Source organism: Fusarium proliferatum, assembly GCF_900067095.1.
Source record: "Fusarium proliferatum ET1 genome assembly, contig: FPRO_scaffold012, whole genome shotgun sequence".
NCBI lineage: Eukaryota > Fungi > Ascomycota > Sordariomycetes > Hypocreales > Nectriaceae > Fusarium > Fusarium proliferatum.
The window spans coordinates 1,411,000-1,431,868 of record NW_022194801.1 but is presented as its reverse complement, the minus strand read 5'-3'; the positions used below and the strand labels follow the sequence as shown (position 1 = coordinate 1,431,868).

Sequence of the window (20,869 nt, the reverse complement as noted above, 5' to 3'; positions counted from 1 at the left end):
GATGATGCCTAAGCGAGGTGACATACCGCCAATTAATTATTACCATTTGCAAAGCGATCAAATATTCAATTCTACTGAGAATAGAAGGGTTCATGCGCAAATCAACTCATCTACTCGAGCCAAGTTCATTGCCAAGGCCCAGGAGAATCCAGGCGTCCATGATGAGAGGGTCGAAATATGCGCAAACTTGCTCATGGCGTTAGACGAAGCAGCCTCTCTGGCGCAAATGGACGAGTCGCATCGCAGTGATTATATGCAATGCAACCAAAAAATTATAATCGGCTCGTTTATAAAGTCGATGCACAACTTTAAACATTATAGGCTGAATCCATGAGACCCAACGCCACCTGAGACAGCGGGCGAGGAGTCTCGAGTCAAGTAGACGCTCACATGATAAGGCCCGAACTATCACGAGAGCACATGTGCAGGGGCAATAATGCGAATAAATGTGCTTATAGCAAGTTCCAGCATCATAAAGAAGCCTAGCTAGGTTACACATAGAAAATAAGCCTGCCAAAGGTATCCTGTCCCGTCTGTCCTATCATTCGCTCTTATAATGCTCGAAATGGCGAGCAGGAATCTTCTTCTCAAACATGATATCGAGTTCATGGAAGGTCCTGCCCTTGGTACCCGGAACATCAAAGAAGACAGCTACCATCATCAATAGCGTCATGCCAAGGAAGACCCAACCGATATGACCACCCATATTGCCTTCATCCTTGTTGAACATGTACGGCAGCACGGTCACCCAAACAGTGCTGGTGATGGCCTGGAATCCGAAGGCGATACCTTGAGACTTGGCTCGCAATCTGGAAGCAGACACTTCCCCCGCCACAGCGAGACTTGACCCAATAGCTGGACCGTAAGCAAGAGCAAGGAATTGCATGGAGATACCGATAGCCAGGTTGGTCTTCTCGGACTGGGGAGACGCAGCTGCGACGCCCATGATCAGATAGATGAGACCGCAAATGGTCATGCCGACGAACATCAATGGTCGATGGCGGAAGAGAGTCATCATGTAAATGTTGACCAATGAGGACAGGATGGAAACACCAAGACCGATCTGCATAATCTTGATGATCAAACCACTGCTCAAACCAGTCTGGCTGAGAAAGTACGGAGCGTTGGAAGACAAGCTAGAACCGACAATCTGGGGCATGTACATGCAGATCAGAATGATCCTTGTGCGGCGCCAGTTGCTACCCTTGAAGCACTCCAAGAACGAAGCCTTCTCACAGGAGAGGAGCTTCTCGGCCTCGACGGTCTCTTCCATGTGACGGATACGAGCATCAAGATCTTCATCTTTGGAGGAGAGTTTGGCGAGGTGCTTCAGAGCAAGATCGCGCTTGTTCTTGGCGATGAGATAGTATGGAGACTCGGGGAGGAATGGGAGACCGAGGGCGAGGATGCCGGGGAAGACCCATGCAGCGGCGAAGACGACTCGGAAGGCTGATTCGTTCATGATTGTGACGCGGGCGTAGGTTGTGGAGATGGCAATCAAGAAGCCGACGTTCTACACATAGGTTAGCCAAGTCACCCAGGCATTTAGCAGGACATACCATCATGAGAATGTTGAGAGACAAAGCAATACCACGCAAAGGCAGCGGCGTAATCTCAGAGACATAAGTCTGCGTCGTCGACTGGAACGCACCAACTGCAAAACCAGAAATGATCTTGGCCCCCATGAACTGAGCAGGTGTCTCAGCCAGATACGCCAAAGCGATACCGCAAGACACGATTATAACGCCTGCGAGGAAAACAGCGCGTCGGCCGAGTTTATCTTGGACGAAGCCAGCCGCGAGGGAACCGAAGAGCTGCATGATGTTGTAGGTTGCGTTCCAAAGCGATTGCCAGTATGCTGGGATGATGAGGTTGCCGTCGACGAGGCTGGCGAACTTCATCCTATAGTCGTGTCAGTATGGTGGATGGAGGTGGTTGGGATTGAACTTACTGGAAAGCTGGGAGGGCGAGACAGACGGCTAGAGCGAGGTTCTCGTAGCCAACGAGAGTGGCTCCCACTATTTCACCGGTCAGTAATTATTCATTGACTTCATCAACTGTTGCTATGAGCTCACGGTTTGCATAGACAGCCCAAAGGATCGCCTTTGGGTTCTTCTTCGCACATTCCCAAGTCGTCATCTCATGATCCCTCACAGCAACAGCATCTTCATCATGCGCAACCTCAGCCTTCTCAAGCCTCGCATCATGATCAAAGTCCTGAGTGGTCATCTTGACAGGAAAAGAAAAGAAAAGAAGTGGTGATGTTGAATAGTCCACTGTAGAGTTTGTGGATGTTGAGATGGGAATACGAAAAACCCTGGACTGAAGCGCCCCTTTAATATGCCCGACTGGAGATGCAAACTGGTTGGAGATGGAGATATGCTTTGGTGGTACCCCAGAGGTCTGGACTCTTGTCTTGTGGGGTAATCTGGGGATGGGGTCGGGTTTTCCGGGGACACTAGGATTCCCCGACCTCACTCGGTCGTCGGGGTAATTTGTCACGCTCGTGGTATCACAGACCGAATTAAACACGCAGACTTTTCTTGTTTGAGCTTGTATTAAGCCTAAGGTGACCTCTAGCAAGCAATTGTGTGCCCTGGGTAAACCTGCAGCGCCATCAGAATCTTTGCTCGGAGTCAAGATGGAGAATTCACAGGAGACCCGCAATGCACCCAAGTTCGTCACGCCAAAGCAAATCTTACGGATTGCAGGAGATGTGACAAGACAGGATGAGGTATCGTCCTTTACATTTAGGAATGATGACTCTGAGGACAAGGCTGAAGTCATCTTTGACTATGGCCGTTGTGAAGGCGGCTTTCCCATCTTTACTATTGAGTCTGCATCAGCGCCCGAAGGACAGAAACACGTCGCGTTCCAGGTCACCTACAGTGAGACTATAGAGGGAATTGATAACGAGAATGGTATAGTGACTTCCGTTAAGTTTTCACTAGTGTGCCAATGCTGACTATCACAGGCGATGGCCCATTCTTCTTATTCTCCAACGCGATGGACAGCTACCGAGTCTGCCAGCACCACGCCACAGTCACCAAAGATACTCAAACTGTGAAGCCTCGATTCACCCAGGCATCCCAGAGGTATCAAAAAATAACTCTACTCGACTCAAACGCGAGCATCACGTTCTCCAAAGTTGGCTTCCAAGCCGTGCGCCCTGATGCTCCAGTAAAAGCCAACTTCCACTGCTCCGATGAGACCATCAATCGTATTTGGAGTGACGGTGTTCGGACTGTTGACCTATGCACCGTTGCTCGTGAAGAGACTGTTCCAGCGTGGGATGTTACTGCTGAGGGTACTCGTGTTTACGGAAGCCACTGGGCTCCTTGTCGACAGGGAACGAGATGGAAAGACTACAAGGTCACGTTCCAGACAAAGGTCGAGGAGAATGGTGCTAGTTGGTCTGTTCGTATGGTCACCAACGGTCTGATATTCTGCTTGGATACAAGGAGCAGAACGTTGACTGCTGTCGAGGGTTTGTCGAATAAATCATCTATCCTGCCTTCAATTGAAAGAGGGTCATGGCAGCTTCCTGAGAGCATCGACCTTTCTGGCTGGTTGAACATCGAGACGTTTGCTGTGGAAGATCGCGTTGCAGTCACTATTGAAGGACATGAAATTGCTACTATCAGGGATATCTACGTGAAGGCGATGCTTGGAAACGGGCTTGTCAACACCGGTTCTGTGGCGTTTGGTGGACCACCTGGCTGGATTTCACTCTACCGAGATCTATCAGTCGCTGATCACGATGGACATATTCTCTATGAGAACTCACTGTTGGAACCTGATGCTAGTCGCACGTTTGATGACTTCCAGGTTGGAACTAATAAACTCGCCTGTATCATCGACGGTGCCAAGCGAGACAGAGCTTCCTTTGGTGGTGATGCCTTCGTAACTGGTCGGTCAATTGCATACTCCACTGCTGACTTTGAGGCCTGGAAAGGAACCATTCAGCTTCTTCTTAGTCATCAGACTAAGGAAGGGTATATTGGCAACCTGTGTCCCATCCAGGCTCCGGAGCACGATAGCGCAGATGACCCGCCGCACTACGGCCACTACAGTTTGACATATGCACTGCTCCTGGTCGTCTCAATCAACGACTATTGGCTGCACTCAGGCGATTTGTCTGTCGTGGAGAAGTCATACTGTCAACTTGAACGACAGATGGAGTTTACCAAAGGGTTCTTGAACTCTGATGGGTTGGTGCAAGCACCGCCTTATCTCTCGAGTATGTTTCCCCATCAGATTGCTTCTTCGAGTACTAATTGTGAACAGTGACGTGGTTTCCTATGGGCGGGCCAGTTTTCGGTGTTTCAACAGGTTTAAACCTTGCATATTTGGATGCCCTCAACGCCATGGCATCAATGTCTGGGGCCAGTGAAACTGCATCTCAGTATTCCTCCCAGGCAGTCGATCTGAAGGAGGCCTTGATCCGTGCGTTCTGGAACGATGAGCGAGGCACTATGCGGCCTGCTCTATCTCTAGACCTCGGCGGTGTATTCCAAGACGTCAACGCGTACGCCGCGACTCTAGGTGTATCACCAGACCATTCAAAATTGGCAGAGGGCATATTCCCAGCCAGCGAATCTTTACCCTCCGCATTCTGGGGTCTAGACAAATGGGACAAGTTCGGACTAACCAGTCCATATGCATCTGGCTTTGCACTCGAAGCTCTCCTTGTGAAGAAGGAGGGCCTCAAGGCCAGAGAGCTATTATCTCAGATATGGGGCGTCATGGCGGACCAAGATAATCCGAACTACTCTGGTGCTCACTGGGAGGCCATGAGAACTAACGGTTCACCTTTTAATCATGATGTATCGCTGGCTCATGGATGGTCTTCATGGCCGGTCTTTCTGCTACCAAGATATCTTGCTGGAGTCTATCCTCTTGAGGCGGGCTGGACGAGGATTGGTGTCGAGCCTGTTCTTGCAGATTTGGAAGAGGTGGCTTACTCGCTCGAGACCCCTCAAGGGTCCTTTTCAGTGACAGTACGTGTAGACGAGGAGCAGGGACAAGGTAGCATTAGGCTATCGGTACCGCATGGTAGTACTGCCGTAGTCAAGGCTCCGAAGGGCTGGAGTTTGGAGAATGATGGTGTTATTCAGGGCTACGGAAGAGAGGTATTTGTAAAGCTGTCGAATTGCGCTTCATAGTAGTGTCACAGAAAATATGATGTATATTTCTACCGGCTTTTCATGTTGATCCCACCTAATTTGCCAACCGCTTTAGCATCTTGGCCGACTCGTTCTGTGTGAGGCGCGCGATGCTATCCATCTTGTGTGGTTACACACATTTCATTCGAATCTAGGGTAGCAATTCAGCAAACCCGTATTATCCTCGACTCTCGTATAGGCATTAGTTATTCGAGTAAGTAGGTATGAAAGTAAGAAATACAGTTATCCTACTGAGATGTTATGTTCGTAGAACGGCGCAGCCTCGCTACGCGAATCCAGCTAGGTCTCGCCAGGGGCATCATGCCCAAAAGCCTTACATAACATCGCCATACATTTAGTCCTATACGAGAAGTATACTGGTATAAGGTTAGCGCAGGTAATATATCCCGTGCTTTGATTTTGCTTAAAAGTGTCCCACAGAAACAGTATATATTATATCTTTACAAGTACATATATTAGTGCTGCGTTAAAAATCATAGTTCATGGAACGAACCATAACAATTTTGTTTTTTGCAATATATAAATGCTACAGAACTGGGAGGGCATCCGCATATCGCACAGCGCATCTTGATCGACCCATCCGTCACCAACCCATCAAACTCGCATTAGCCGCAGCTTCACGCTCCTCTATCAAATAATTTCATCCGACATTCTCAAGACCCATCGATGAGCGAATTATCGCTATTCAGTGATAACGATATTTCCAAAGCCCCCTTAACCGAACCATCGTCTTCCTCCTAGACAGAGAGGCCACTGACAAGGTTCTGAGGAGGATGGAGAGCAACTGTTGAGACATTGTGGTATAATGTCTAAATAGTGATTTTGAAGTGTTATTTGCAGTTGAGACCTGTGTCTGAAAGCTTCTCTTTCCCACCAAACTTAGAGGAGGAGGGACATTTTTATAAGGGGTCATATAACCTGCACTGGTTGCTGTTTGATACAAAAGTAACTCAGAGACCAATGCTGTACAACATATCCGATTGCTAGTCGTCGCTGCAAATTGCCGCATATTTGTGTGGTGTTATCTCTTTGTAAGGCTTTTTGGGCATATACGATTTTCAGCCTTGAACATCAATAAGGAACACCTTTGTGATCTTGTGTAGTGCTCCATGATCCGGGCTTTGGTAGTTCTCTGAAGGTCGTCGGATATAAGGTCTTTTACTACGGGTTTGAACTGACGCGGTCATATTTGAAGCCGCGCCAGAGCCTCATTTCGAAGATTGAGATCCCTATTTCCCTGGAAATTGAGCTGCTATGGCATGGCCCTTGCTGGTTTCGACCCTCTTTTGGTTGATGTTCTGGCTTCGTAGTTTCCGATTTTCCTCCTGGGTGTTGTTAGTCTGTGTTTCTGATTAAGTGGCTACTGAGAAACAGTACTTTCTGAGGCTTGATATCAGTGATTGAAGACCAGACCCCTGATCTTGTCAGTTCTCGAGGGAGTATCAAAGACGGCTTTCATGTTATCTTGATCCATTTGAACTGCGATATGACACTGAATTGCTCCTTACTTAGCAGGATGTTGTACTAACCTCTCGTTTATCGAAACACGCAGATCAGCAGGAGGAAGAGTCGAGGCATGTTGCTACTTGTTTGTCATGAATCCATGCAGATCAGGCATCTTTCATTGACTTACCCTCGTCCACTAACTTCTGCAACATATAATCCTAGATTTCAGGTTTACTACGGTTAAGCCACGGATATGGTGTAGGTGGGAGCACGAGATGCCCAAACTCCTCATAGACCAGAATCGTCAAGGTTCTCGTTCGCCCCCATCTTCTGTCGAGCTGGCGTCAACTTCGTCATTTAAGAGGGTCAAATATTCAATTTCGTAAGGCGGCACCTCTTAATTAATTCGATTGCTGAATTCCCTATCTTATCTTGTCTTATCTTGCGAAAAATCGCTTCTAAAATTAGATAGGAAAGCTATGCTACATTTAGCTAAGTCCTACATAGCAATCCACCTATTAACTTGTCTTAGATATGGAAATACGTGTTTCAGTAGCTCACAATAATCGAGTTAAAAATTGAAAAGTCAACTGTGTCAAGACCGATAAGTATGAATTCATGGTGACACTATTGAGGTAGAGGACAAGGATGTTTTGCTCTTTCTAATGGATCAACCTTAATCCGCCCTAACAAGTCAGCATTCTCGAAAAAATTCCCCATAATCTCCCGAGCCGGCTTCGTTCCTACTACCAAGACTATTTGAAAGATCAACGCCATAATGGAGCCGTACTCCACATTCACTGTCGGTCTCGCCTTGTTCGCATCCGTCGGGCTCTTCTACCTCATCAGCTTTGCTCAAGATACCCCCACAGCCCAAAATAGCAAAGCACGCAAACCCCCAATCCTTCCGTTCTCGGTACCTCTTGTTGGGCATTTGTTCCAGTTCCTATGGAATACTCAAAAGCTCTTGAGCAAAACTTCGTATGTTTCTCCGTCTTCTTCTTTTTAGAAACAGTCTTACAGCAGTAGAATCCACTATGGACCGGATACACCTGTTCAGATAAAGCTTCTGAATCGTCGAATAACCATGTTAAATGGCGCTGAAAACATCACCGCGCTGTTCAAAAGCTCTCGCAGCGTAAACAGTGAACGTTGGCTCATTCAAGTCCTGGTCAACGCTTTTGGCGTTCGTAAGGTGGACGTGCCTTTCTATGTTGCTGATAATACAGGAATCGCCCAGCAGCCGGCGGCTAACAGCCATAACATTCCGTACGAGCACCGGATCTTTCATCTTGTTTACCAAACTGTACATGATGGACTTAGCGGAGAGAGATTGGACGAGATGCAGCGCCAACTCGTGCTCAACCTATCAACCCAGATTGCGAATGCGGAAATCGGCGGGACATGGACCCATGTCGATAATCTCTACGAGGATCTAATCAGAAGCTTCTGCTTCAAAGCTTCCACGACTTCTCTTTGTGGACCGCGAATCTTTGAGGCTGCCCCAGATCTAGAGTCGGACTTTTGGAGTTTCGACAGTCACTTACCCAATCTCTTCAAAGAAATGCCGCAGTGGTTGGTTCCGGCGTCCTTCAAAGCTAGAGACAAGATGAAAGAGAACATTAGGAAATGGCATGAGCTCGCTCATGAAGCCTACGACATCACCCAGAGCGAAGAAGATACACGGACTTGGGAAGAGAACTTTGGGTCAAAGCTCATGAGAAGCCGACAAGCGTTCTTTAGGAAAATGCCTCTGAGCAAGGATACTATTGCGGCTGATGACTTGGGTTTACTTTGGGCGTGAGTATTATTATTTTTCTTGCGTTTCATAAGGATATGGTCTAACTTGATGGCGTTAACAGTGCCACTGCAAATGCAGTCCCCGCCATAGGCTGGATGATTTTGGAAACCGTTCAACGCCCTGGACTTCTTGAGCTGGTCCGAGCCGAAATCGCCCCTTTCATCAGCTTCGCGTCAAACACAACTACACCGGATATTGATATTGATGAACTCTGTCAGCAACCTTTGGTTCAATCTATCTACGCCGAGGTTCTGCGCGTTCACAATGGCACGGTACTCGCTCGAGTTCCTCAGGTCTCGGATTATTCCATTGGAGGTTGGTCGTTTCCAAAGGATCAGCACATCATGATCTCGACGTATGACACGGCTCGTAAGCTATCTGTCTGGAATCAAGGCACGTCTGACGATCCTCATCCTGTGAATGAGTTTTGGCCAGAAAGATTCATTGTTGACCCCAATAACCCTGCAAGCGGACCTGCCGTCCATCAGGAATCCAAGCAGCAAGGCACTGGTGAGAAGTACTTCACACTTGATGGTACAGTTGGATCCTGGATTCCCTATGGTGGGGGATCTCGAATGTGCCCAGGTCGTCACTTTGCCAAGAAGGAACTGATCGTCAGCATGGCTATGTTCCTAACGAGCTTTGACATTGAGCTTGAAGCTCTGGATGGATGGATTCAGGACGATCCTAAATACTTCATGTTTGGCGTCATGCACCCACAAGGGCCTATTCGTGCTAGGGTGAGGAGAAGGATCTTTGATGCTTGATGAAATGGTAGCTATACAAGCGCCAAGACGGTTGTCACTATTGGCGTTAGCTGCACCGTTTTATATCAGATAACGAGCTAATTGGAACCTGGCGTCGCACGTGTAGGCATTACAATCATTTCCAATAACGCGATGCATTATGTACCTGGATACAGCTTTAGTACAGAATTTCCCTCTTGAACGCCTTCTATATACTTTTGCCCAATTCTGAGGCGCTCACGCCGTATCCCTGAGCACCAAAATCAAAGCTCCTATTGCCCAATATTTCAGCCTCATTCTCCGGTTTGTACATATAGCTTGACCACGGTGCTTTGAACTTCAAATGGTGCCCGACTCTTTTCTCAAGGCTATTTTTAAGGACCGGCCGCCTAGCTCTTGCGGCGCAACTTGGTCCCTGTACTTCTTAGACTAGATGCAATAAAGAATATTTGTTAGTGAAAGTAAAGTTTTAACGTTCCTGGTCTGTGTAGACCTTTATCGTGAACATAGGCATGTGCTGGTTCTCTAATCGCTTGGCTGGTGGTTCACATCCTCTCTCTATCTCATAGATCAAATCTCTGTATGACAGCATTCCGCGCTTTGGACCAAGTCCTATTTTCTCTTGTCTATCTAAAGCGATTTTGCTGAGTCGAAAGCTCCTAGCCCATTGTTAGTGAAAGAAGGCTCCGTTTCAGTGAGATATCCCTGGTTATAGCTGCCGTCACTTGAGCGGAAACTGTTTCTGTAAAGAATGGCTGGGTAACACCAGTAGGGGTAGCATCCAGTCGTGGTTCGGTTGTTCGGTGCCAAAGCTGACGGATGGTAAGCCATCAGCTGTGGGGTCTATCAACTCAAAATAATACTCTTATCAAAGTCAGTCCGGGCAGTATACCAGCTACCCACCAGAAGTGCCCAAGGTAAGCTTTATAAGCCTATCTGATGATGATTACGTCTGGCGCATAAAGCCGACTCGGTGTTCACTGTCTCCAGACCTCGGTACACATCCAAGGGCATCATTTGGACAGTCATCATTCATAAACAATTCTCCTGAAGCCATGAGTATCCGCTAATGCGCCTTCGCAAGCGCACGAATTACGTGGTGAGGACAACAAGCTCTCGATATCCGAATCCACATGATTGAAAATAATGCTGTGGATCAGCGGCAGTCCGGAAAACCCGGGCGCCACAACGCTGCTGTGGGACACGCTTGGACATGGGCGCTAGTCTACCTGCCATGCGGTACCTTTATATACATATTTCCAGCACCAGATTACACAAGGGCACATACAGTAGACATAGATCACGTTGGTCTTGGAAAAAATGGATATTCACGCTACACTCAAGACCTTGTCCCTAGAAGAAAAGGTCAAGCTACTGTCCGGTACGCCAGACGACTTTGTCTCGATTGCAGGCATCCCTGAAAAGGGCATTGCACCGCTCAAGGTGAGGTTGAGAAACTTCACTCCGCCGTTGCGAATACTAACATCCTCGCTAGACAGCTGATTCAATCAGCGGGATACGTCCCAGTGAATTCAACAGTACACTCACAACAGCATGCTTTCCCAACACAGCCTGCATAGCCTCAACATGGAATACCGAGCTTCTGGAGAAGATGGGCGCTGAGCTTACTCGCCAGGCAAAGATCAAGCATGCGCAGATGATCCTTGGGCCCACTATCAACATCCAGAGAGATCCTCGAGCTGGACGTAACTTTGAGTGCTTCAGTGAAGATCCGCTACTCTCGGGATATATGGCTGCGGCTATTGTGAATGGTATCCAGAGTAAAGGCTATGGAGCTTGTGCGAAGCATTTCGTCTGCAATGACTCTGAGACTCAAAGGCGGTATTACAATGTCGATGAGTCGCCGAGTGGACGGGCATTGAGGGAGGTTTATCTCGCTGCTTGGTCATTTCTCTTGAAGAAGTCAAATCCTACTGGAATCATGACAGCGTGAGTATCCCACATCATGTTCTGATCTTTACTAATATCTCGGGAAGATACAACAAGGTCAATGGAGCGTTTTGCTGCGACAGCGAAACTCTTATTGAGGAAATTCTTCGAAAGGAATGGGGCTACAAAGGCATCGTCATGTCAGACTGGTTCGGCACTCGCTCTACCGTAGCTTCCATGAAGGCTGGCGTCGACGTTGAGATGCCCGTCCCTGTCTTTAGAGGCAACAGACTCATCAAGGCTGTGAACTCTGGTGAAGTCAGCGAAGAGGTGATCAACGCTAGCGTGACACGGCTCCTCGACCTACGAAACCGTACGCAAGCGGCTCAGAGCGAAGGACCAGAGAAATCAGACATCATCCAAGAGACCAATGACGTCGCTCGTCAACTCGCTCAAGAAGGCATCGTTCTTCTGAAGAATGAGAACCAAACTCTTCCGCTGCCAGCATCCCGTGGTCTGAGAATCGGGGTCGTTGGTGAGTACGCCAAGAAGGCTGTTTTCACCGGCGGTGGCAGTGCATCATGCAATCCTCAATATCGCCAGGTTCCGCTCGACCTTTTACGGGAAGCACTGCCAGATGACCATACAGTCTCATATTCAAGTGGTGTTCGCATGCGCCGTATCATTCCGACCGTACCTGTTGACATCCTCACGACGGACGAGGGCAAGAAGGGCGTTGAGGTGGCTTATTACAATGCTGGTGAAGATGATCCCGTCCTTACCGAGACTTTGGAAGATGTTGCTATTAATCTGATGGCCCAGGGAAAGCTGGGGCTGAAGACACATGGCTCTCATGTGAAGATGACCACCAACCTGGTTCCTACGACTACTGGAACTCACACACTCGCGCTTCGTCACTCAGGGTCGTTTAATGTCGAGGTTGACGGTGTCTCTGTGCTCAAGGGTGATGCACCTGATATTACAACCGAGCAGTTTCTCTTCAACTTAATCAAGCTTGAGTCGCGAGTCGAGCTGCAGATGGAAGCAGGAAAGTCATACCACGTCTCTGTCACCATGCAATCGAGAGAGCCTGTTGTTGGCGAACCTACTCCGTATGGTCTAACCCTGGCCTTTGAAGAGGAATACTCCGAAGAAAAAGCTATATCCGAAGCAGTCGAAGTCGCAAAGTCATCTGATATCACAATCATCTACGCCGGCCGCAGCGAACAGTACGAGTCTGAGGGGTTTGATCTAGAGGAGATCGCTCTTCCTGCCAACCAAGTGGCCATGATCAAGGCTGTCGCCGCTGCTTCCAAGAAAACAGCTGTTCTTCTTCACTGCGGTAACCCCATTGATGTCAGTAGCTTCGTTGAGGATGTCGATGCTATCGTGAACATGCATTTCCCAGGTCAAGAGGGACCTCAGGCTATGGTTGATATGTTGACTGGAAAGGTGAACCCTAGTGGAAGGTTGACGGCGACTTGGTTCAAGACTCTGGAAGACTGGCCCAGTTTTGGGAACTTCCCTGCTGAGAAGGATGAGGCAGGTGACTTTACCATCAAGTATGCTGAGGGCTTAGAGATCGGATACCGGTCGAAAGTACCGGAGAGCCGAGTTCAGTTTCCCTTTGGCCATGGGCTGTCTTACACTTCATTCTCGTATGACAGTCTCCAAGCCAAACTGGACGCCTCTTCAACCCCTTCAACTCTCACAGTCAGCGTAAATGTATCGAACACTGGCAGCGTTGCTGGCAAAGAAGTGGTGCAAGTCTACACTAGCGCCCCTAAGAACGGAGCTCATTGGAGGCCAACTCGGGAGCTCAAGGGATTCATCAAGGTTCAACTCTCGCCAGGTGAGGCTAAAGAAGTGTCTGTGCAGATTGAGGTCGACACTTTCAACAGCCATTGGAGTGAGGATTTGCATGCTTGGGTAGAGGATAAGGGCGAGTATGGCGTGGAAGTTGGAGATCAACGTGTCACTGTTGTTATTTAGACGAGATATTAGAGAATAGATTTCCGTTGATTAAACCAACCCTTCACTATTTTATGTCGAAGCTTTTACAAACCCGCCAATGTTTCAACTCTTAAGTTACTGTAGGCAGTTATAACGCTAATATATACAGGCAATATGGATAGCATGCTTCCCCGCAGCCGAGTCGAGATGAGAGCAATGCTCAGCTCCTCGTATCAAAATCGAAACACAACTCAGGCAAATTACAAACTGATAAGAGGAAATAGATTATGCAATGCAATGTATTGGTTATGATAATTATTTAGAGGTCTACAACATCAACCCCAAGGTCTTTACATACGTCCAGTAGTTTGGACTCCTCCCAGTCTCCTACCTCGTCAGGTAGCACGACACCCGTTGCCGGAGATCCAGCATTCTGAACCAGCTCTTCAATTCCTCTTCCATTGGCAAAAGTCCAGACACGGACATATTTACTGCCAAAGTCCAGAGTGAAAGTCTCTCCTGCAGCAATGACCACCGTCTGACCCTCTCTGACTTCACTCCAAGAACTACTATCCACAGACCTGATCTTCACTCTGAGTAGACCTTCTTGAACAATGAAGCAATGATCGATAGAAGTAAAGGTAAGCCACTTGCTCAAAGGCGACTTTTTGTAGACATTCGATGACTCAATACTCGACATTGAGAACTTGCCACCGGATTGGGATGCGAGAATGAAAGGTCTCGACATGACACCTCCCAGAAGCCATCGCGGTCCAGTATTGGCGCGCAAGAAGTAAGCCTCGCCAGGGCCAGCGAGTTGGTTCTCGGAGTCAAGCCACTCGCCAACCTCGGGCGGTTGGTAGTCACGCTTGAAGTGAACGTCGAAACGGTCCTTGGCCGCCATCATTTTCTGCATGAGCATCGACTTGATGTCGCGATCGTCAGTCTCCGGCACAAGAATTCCATTATATGTCTCGCCGACATATCTAAAGAAGTCAACCCAGTCGCCTGGTGCTACCAGACCCACGGTCTCAGTGTGAGGTCCGAGCAGGAGAGGGTTGTGGATGACGTGCTATCCTCGTGTTAGTCGGCAGATCAAATTGTTAGACAAGATTTGGGGCTTACAGGAGGGATATAAGCAAAGTCACCGGGACCCATGATTCGACACTTATCACCACTCCATAGCTTCAAGAATCCCTTGGTGACAAGAAAGACATCATGAGCTTCCTCATGCCAGTGAAAGCCAGGGGCATCTGCTAAGACAGCACCGCTAGTAAACACAGCCATGCCACCATTGGTCTGCTTGGACGAAGCGAGGATTCTAAAAACACCCTTGCTACCAGGAATGCTAACGCGCTCTCCTTCTAGCTGGTCGATCATGTAGCTTGTCCTCTCATTGGGAGGAGAAGTATGTAGGGGGACGCTCATGGTGAATTAGGGATAGTGTAATTCTTGGTAGTGTTGGTGAGTACTCGGAGAAAAGCGCCAAGTATTGATGAATTAGTAGGCTTGTGTAAGTATGCTGGATCATTAGCAGGACCCTCTGCTCTTCTACTCCTTCGACCTCCCACTTCCCGATCTCCACATCACGGGTCGGAGGCGCTGGAGAACCCCCGCATCCGCCCCGGATTTTCCATGGCTACCCCTCAAACTAACTTTGGCCGCTGACGAAGCTTGGCTTGAAGTGCGGAAAAGCCGCAATTCCGACACGGGGTCCACGGCTGACCGGAACCTTTGGTTTACAGAAGTGTATCGGAACTGGGACAGGTAGGGTCGTTTGACAGATTACTTTGATGGATGCCAGATTTTCACTTACGCTTTATTGAGCTACAGCTTTTTTGGCCTCAGACAGAAAATGAGCCCACCAACTTCGTTTCGAGCTGTTTACAAGCAGCTGGATGAACAAGAGATTGATGTGGATGTTTACCTGCCTTCCATCACTAATAAAACTACAAAATGTCCAGTCTGTAAGTCAAAACATTTGACTACCTCTAAGTACATACTAATGATCATGAAGTAATTAACATCCATGGAGGGGCTTTTATGCTCGGGTCCTCCAAGATGGTCAACAAAGACCAGGTATCAGACTGTCTTAGTCGAGGATGGATAGTGCTAGCTCCAAATCACCGGCTTTGTCCCCAAGTGAATCTTTTAGAGGGTCCGATGCAAGACTGTCGAGATTTACTGGCTTGGGTGTATGATGGAGGTCTCGAAACAGCTCTGGGCAAAGCGAGCTCAATACTCGTACCCGATCTCGACCATGTCTTTGCATTCGGCACCTCATCTGGTGGGCATTTGTCACTCTGCTTGGTAAGTTGAGCTGATAGATAGATGTGGCATATGAGGCTTACGCTGAGATAGGGCTTTGACGTTCCTCGCCCGGTCGCAGGAATCTACGACATGTATGGACCTAGCAACTTTGCGGATGATTTCTGGACGACAAGGCTGGAGGGCATGAAGCTACCCCCTGGACTCACAGACTCGTTTCTCAACAAAGTATTCGACGAAGACCCGGTCCCCATCACTGGAGGCGTCTCCCTCGAAGGCCAGGCAACAGGACCTCCAGATTTCAGCGACCCCCGCCAAGCATATGCCCTGACACAACTAGCCAACGGGACTGTTCTCGATGCCATCTTTCCTTCGAAAGACTGGCGCAAAGTCGACCCTGCATTGAACGTTGAGTCCTTATTTCCTCCGACTTTCATTGTTCATGGCGATGCAGACACAAAGGTCCCGATTCATTTGAGTAGAATGTTGTTTGATGTGTTGAAGCAGAATGATGTTGAGTGCGGGATGGTGGAGGTTCCTGGGGAGGAGCATACTTTTGCGGCCAAGATGGAAGTAGGATCTGTCACTTGGAATCTTCAGAGACAGGGCTTTGACTTTCTCGAGTCGTTGATTAAGTAGATCATGATAATTTTACTGTTTGGCAATAGTGCCCTGTCAAAGGCTAAGGTGTTGCTTGATAATCGAAGCTTCTCGTATTTCAATGATATCCATCCAGCCAACATTTAGTCGATAAGTATGCTGTCTGTCATGAAGCGGTTTTCATGATTTATATGTTCATATTAGTTTCTCCCTCCGAAGCTCATACCTGAATTCATCGTTTTGTATTTGTAACTTGAAAGTCCTCCCCTTTGGAAACGGAACGATTGCTAAGATGATAAGACACTCTGAATAATCTACGAAGCCTTGGCAAGCTATTCCGTGAAAGGTTCACGCTTCACTGCATCTTCAACAACCTCAAATGCATCATACCCGTACAGCCAAGGCTGGACCTGCGGGCAAGTCCACCTGCTTGGGAACGGACCCTTGAGTTCCTCAGCGCCAAGTTGAGATAAAAAGGTCTCATCTCGCGCCTCTTGAGCTGGCCCATCAGGCATATGGAATGATTCTCGCTACGACACGTTAGTCAAAACCGTAAACTATCCCAAGAATGATGAACTCATACCTGTTTGAAGGTTTCTCTCACGATGGCTTCTCCACGAGACTTGCGTAACCGTTCATACATAGACAAGGCCTTTGGTAATTGCTGCTTCGACTTGACGTGGCCGAGAATCAGACCCAGAACTGCACCGTCCTCCACGGCGGAGTTGGCACCTTGGGCTAGGTATGGGAGCATCGGATGGCAGGCATCGCCACTGGAAGCAAGGTGTTAGCAGGATGCCTCTTATGACGACATTGAAGAATCACTTACACGAAGACGAAGTTTGAGTCGTCATTAATCCATGAATCAAGCTCTTCTCCTACAAAATCTGTCAGCTCCGAGGATAGTGACACGGGCGGGTAAGTTACTGTGCATCAATTTCCACTTGTCAACATTGTCGACCTGACTCAGAAACCTTGCCAGAATCGGATCCCAGTCATTAAACAACTGGCGCATCTCCTCCACTGATCCAGCCTGTCGACTGACGTCCGATGGAAGATCATCAGGAACAAGAAGAACAACGTTATACATCTGTCCCCCACGCATGGAATACCCAACAGCATGAGCACCTGGACCGATCCAGAAGTGCACCGTTGGGCGCTCAACCCACTCGCGCAGCTCAGGATCATCGATGTCCTTCGCGTCAAGAACAACGCGGTATGCTAGGTCTCCAGTGGGCATGGGCTTATCTTCACTGCCAAGAAACTTGGACCGGCATTTAGACCATAGTCCGTCCGCCGCAACGATCAAGTCACCGGTGTACTTAGTCCCAGCCTCAGTGCTGACTTCAGGAATGCTAAAATCAATGTCCTTTACCCTATCTCCGAGCTTGAACTGGACGCCCAGTTCTTTCGCCTTGTCGTAGAGCGCAAGCTGGAGATCGACGCGGTGGAGATCGATGAAGGGGGCCCCGTACTTCTTGCGGATATGCTTGTGGAAATCGGGTTCTATAGCGAGCGTTCGGCCGGAGTATCTATGGACGACGAGGGATGTGGGTTCTGCAGCTGATTTCCAGAGTCTGTCGGGGAGATCCCATTTTTGGAGGATGCGTGTACAGTTGGGGGTGACTTGTAGACCAGCACCGACCTGGACAACGTATCAGTCATGAGTTCTATAGTTGTGTGATATTAAAGTGGTATACCTCGAGTAGTTCTTTCGCCGACTCTAAAACAGTGGCATTGTGGCCTGAAAGAGAAATGGAGATCGCTGCGGCAAGACCCGCAAGGCCAGCACCAACAACGACTGTATTGAGTGTCGCATCATTATGGGTAAGATTGGGTTGCTAGCGAGATGGAGTATTAGCTAGATTCAACTCGTTAAACAAGCTGCAACTCACAGTGGAACTTGGCATTTTGATGGAGATATAATAAATAGTCAACTATAGGTCTCGTGGTAGAGGAGAAATTAAGAGACCAAGGAGGTGGCTTTGCCGCGTTACTACATATATGAAAATGACCCTCGGAATTTAGTGGATGTAGGGTAGCTCGTCGCTGGCTCGGAACAGCCGAAGTTACATTGGCCCTGCCCGGCTTTTCCGCAGCTTGAGGATCTTGACACTAGCCATGTTCAGTCTAGACAGAACCCTTCTCAGCCAATGAAACCTTCGAGACAAGATCCAGATCACTTTCGCCCAGCTCGTCGTTCGCGTTACCCCAGATTTGCCTCCGAGCTCGAAATTTCCGTCCATCTGGGGTCTCCGCACTCTGGTCTCAACGCTTCGACATTCTGGGGTCCCCAGGTTGAAGACTTATGCATTGTTGATATTGATACTGTCGAGATGGATGAATCAACGGACTCCCAAGGTCCTCAGGTGAACAGACCAGCAGCGCAGCGTCCGAGGCGACCAAGAGCTGCGCGCGCGTGCGATCTCTGTCGGTCCAAGAAATACAAGTGCGACGAGTCTTATCCCTGTTCATATTGTCAAAGTTAGTCGCAAAGCTCCAAGATCTCAATTCGACACTGACCGTATCAAGGCCGCAATGTCGAATGCGTGTACAAAGGCCAGGACATGTCGCGTATGCGCATGACATCAAGGTACGTCTACCAACAGTATCTTCAGCTCAGGTCTTTGCTCACTAGTGCGACCATAGCTATGTAAGACAATTGGAAGATCAGGTCAAGAGCCTCTCTAGTATTGTGGAGACCTATGAGAAGGCAGCAACCGATGGACCAAGCAATAGTCCCGAAGGCATAGCTATGAATGCGTCCTCGTTGCCAATAGGTCAACGTCCAACGGTAATGGAGGCCTTTCCTACACCGAATAGCATCTCGTCATGGCATACGAGAGAACAGGAAGTCTCTGGCATGAATACTCACACGAGAGATGTCGAGTTCTATGGTAGCTCTTCGTCTGTTGCTCTCCTGTCACACGTTCAGCGAACTGGAGAGGAGGACAACAATGATGATGACGCGGGTGCACTTTTATCGTCGTTGCACAACCCTCACTTTGATTCGAGTGGATCACAAGATACCCAGCGGGGAAGAAAGAGTACCGAGGAGTCTGATCACTCACCTTGGTATCTACAATGCCGCAACTTTATAGACGGTTTCTTCTCCGCTATCCACTACATTCATCCAATCTTGGACAAGACTTCGTTCGTGCAACGCTGCGAGTCATTGTGGGCGGGTGAAGGACCTGAGAATAAGAGGATTACCAGTTTTGTTGCTTTGTACTACAGCATCTTGTCCATTGGCGCATTGGTTGGGACGAGAGAGGATGACCTTATCGATGGAAGGACCAATCTGGCCTGGAGTCGGAAGTTCTTTGATCGAGCTAAGGATTGCTGCAATAGGCTTGGGATGGTCACTGACCTAGATATGGTCCAGTGCTATTTTATCCTGGTAGGTTGCGCCGTGAAGTTCTGCTGAATGGAACTAACGAGCACAGGCCAAAGTCTGCCAGAACGAACTGCATCCACACTGTCAGTCAGCCATGTATGCCTATGATGGAGATCGACTAACAAGGACCAGTGTCATACATGTATGTTGGCCTTGCCATAAGAACAGCTCTGGCAATGGGCATCAATCGTGAGCCGGGCCCCAATAGCAAGAAGCCGCCGTCTTTATTGAGAGCAGAGACACGGACTTGGTGGTATGTCAAAACTGTCCTTGAGTTGGAGATTATATAGATCGATTGCTAAACCTTTCACTAGGGGCCTTTACTCTTTAGAGACGTGAGTATCTCATGACATGCAGTCATTCCGTTGTCGCCGATCTGACACTGCTGAAGTGAAATGTCTTTCGCAATGGGCAGACCGGATACTCTAGGAGCAGATCTATACCATAACCGACGATTCCCACGTATCAGTAACGGTCAAAGCGAAACCGGGATGGACTCTGAGATGTCCGAACATCCTTGTTGTGCCATCATCGAACACATGGTACATTTCTCAAAGATCACAAGAAACATCTGCCTGAGCATTTACCTCCCCGAAACGACGATACCGATGATGGTGGCGATGGCTAGTCAAATTGAGAGGGACCTGGAGGCGTGGACACAGAAGCTCCCCGAGGCTATACGGCCGATGGGATCGTCTACTCAGGTACCGTCTTTGAGAGGGGTTAGGGATGTTCAATGGGTGAAACGGCAGAGACTCGTGCTGAACCTGAGTAAGTGGATCAAGATGCAGCTGTCAGCAGGGTGCGCTAACAAAAGTGTCAGGATATCATAATCTCAGGATCTTGCTTTTTGGGTCCTTTCTATTGAGGTCAACGGCACAGGAGAGGGCGACTATGAGTGACACAAAAGTCGGCATTCAAAAGTGCCTTGAATCAGCAAAGCAAACGATTGAAACTATATATCAGACATACCAACACAGCGACTTCTTCCGAACATGGTACGTAACATCACCCTCGCAGAAGGAGATCTCTCTAACAAGTCAAAGGTTCTACAATACTACATACACTGTTTTCGCTGCGAGTATAATACTGGTATACATGACCCAAGACGCAGTCGAGAGCGAAATGCAACCTTTGCTTCGTCTAGTCGATATGGCCATTGAGATACTCATGATCATGGACGAATGCGTCGTTGCGCTACAAGCGGCGAAGTTGTTGCAGGGAGCGAGAGAAAAGGCTATACAGAAGTCGTCTCAAGTTGAGGTAGCCGCGAATCCAGGGACGTCTTGGCCTGACGGAATGGTCTACTTGAATCACTACTGGGGACCACTGAATCTACTTGATGGAGAGTTGGATCAGAACCTCGACATGTCGTCGATAGACTTTGATGCGGCGAGCTTGTTTATGTCAATGCCTCATTAGTTCGGGAACAATAAGATGTAATTGGGCACTACAGCGAGCAGTATAAGTAACTCAAGATGCAGTGTATGATAACTATGTGACGGAGAAGTGAGCAGGTCTCTGAACCTTGACGTTCTATTGCGTGGCCAAGCAACGAATACAGATCGCCAGACAATCTGGA

General features: G+C 48.5%; 8 protein-coding genes across 8 annotated transcripts; 5 read left to right on the top strand and 3 right to left on the bottom strand.

Moving 5' to 3' along the window:
* Nucleotides 1–541: 541 nt before the first annotated feature.
* Nucleotides 542–2,229, bottom strand: FPRO_13614 (uncharacterized protein; the record flags this gene model as incomplete). The annotated part of the gene is made up of 4 exons (XM_031223086.1): nucleotides 542–1,513; nucleotides 1,560–1,902; nucleotides 1,952–2,018; nucleotides 2,076–2,229. The coding sequence occupies 4 exons, from the start codon at nucleotides 2,227–2,229 to the stop codon at nucleotides 542–544; spliced, it is 1,536 nt and encodes a 511-aa protein (XP_031088480.1).
* Nucleotides 2,230–2,641: 412 nt separating this feature from the next.
* On the top strand, nucleotides 2,642–5,165 carry FPRO_13613 (uncharacterized protein; the record flags this gene model as incomplete). Its single annotated transcript, XM_031223085.1, has 3 exons — nucleotides 2,642–2,921; nucleotides 2,975–4,240; nucleotides 4,288–5,165. The coding sequence occupies 3 exons, from the start codon at nucleotides 2,642–2,644 to the stop codon at nucleotides 5,163–5,165; spliced, it is 2,424 nt and encodes an 807-aa protein (XP_031088479.1).
* Nucleotides 5,166–7,410: 2,245 nt separating this feature from the next.
* FPRO_13612 (uncharacterized protein) lies at nucleotides 7,411–9,200 on the top strand (the record flags this gene model as incomplete). Its single annotated transcript, XM_031223084.1, has 3 exons — nucleotides 7,411–7,613; nucleotides 7,662–8,432; nucleotides 8,495–9,200. 3 exons carry the CDS (start codon nucleotides 7,411–7,413, stop codon nucleotides 9,198–9,200), a joined length of 1,680 nt encoding a protein of 559 aa, XP_031088478.1.
* A 1,299-nt stretch (nucleotides 9,201–10,499) lies between these two features.
* On the top strand, nucleotides 10,500–13,061 carry FPRO_13611 (uncharacterized protein; the record flags this gene model as incomplete). The annotated part of the gene is made up of 3 exons (XM_031223083.1): nucleotides 10,500–10,622; nucleotides 10,675–11,129; nucleotides 11,177–13,061. 3 exons carry the CDS (start codon nucleotides 10,500–10,502, stop codon nucleotides 13,059–13,061), a joined length of 2,463 nt encoding a protein of 820 aa, XP_031088477.1.
* Nucleotides 13,062–13,341: 280 nt separating this feature from the next.
* On the bottom strand, nucleotides 13,342–14,450 carry FPRO_13610 (putative dioxygenase; the record flags this gene model as incomplete). Its single annotated transcript, XM_031223082.1, has 2 exons — nucleotides 13,342–14,094; nucleotides 14,148–14,450. 2 exons carry the CDS (start codon nucleotides 14,448–14,450, stop codon nucleotides 13,342–13,344), a joined length of 1,056 nt encoding a protein of 351 aa, XP_031088476.1.
* Nucleotides 14,451–14,877: 427 nt separating this feature from the next.
* FPRO_13609 (uncharacterized protein) lies at nucleotides 14,878–15,929 on the top strand (the record flags this gene model as incomplete). The annotated part of the gene is made up of 3 exons (XM_031223080.1): nucleotides 14,878–14,989; nucleotides 15,040–15,332; nucleotides 15,384–15,929. 3 exons carry the CDS (start codon nucleotides 14,878–14,880, stop codon nucleotides 15,927–15,929), a joined length of 951 nt encoding a protein of 316 aa, XP_031088475.1.
* Nucleotides 15,930–16,222: 293 nt separating this feature from the next.
* Nucleotides 16,223–17,800, bottom strand: FPRO_13608 (uncharacterized protein; the record flags this gene model as incomplete). The annotated part of the gene is made up of 6 exons (XM_031223079.1): nucleotides 16,223–16,420; nucleotides 16,474–16,663; nucleotides 16,720–16,768; nucleotides 16,818–17,535; nucleotides 17,591–17,731; nucleotides 17,786–17,800. 6 exons carry the CDS (start codon nucleotides 17,798–17,800, stop codon nucleotides 16,223–16,225), a joined length of 1,311 nt encoding a protein of 436 aa, XP_031088474.1.
* A 243-nt stretch (nucleotides 17,801–18,043) lies between these two features.
* FPRO_13607 (uncharacterized protein) lies at nucleotides 18,044–20,709 on the top strand (the record flags this gene model as incomplete). The annotated part of the gene is made up of 9 exons (XM_031223078.1): nucleotides 18,044–18,374; nucleotides 18,423–18,483; nucleotides 18,540–19,290; nucleotides 19,337–19,370; nucleotides 19,420–19,540; nucleotides 19,602–19,622; nucleotides 19,679–20,058; nucleotides 20,111–20,285; nucleotides 20,334–20,709. The coding sequence occupies 9 exons, from the start codon at nucleotides 18,044–18,046 to the stop codon at nucleotides 20,707–20,709; spliced, it is 2,250 nt and encodes a 749-aa protein (XP_031088473.1).
* Nucleotides 20,710–20,869: the final 160 nt, after the last annotated feature.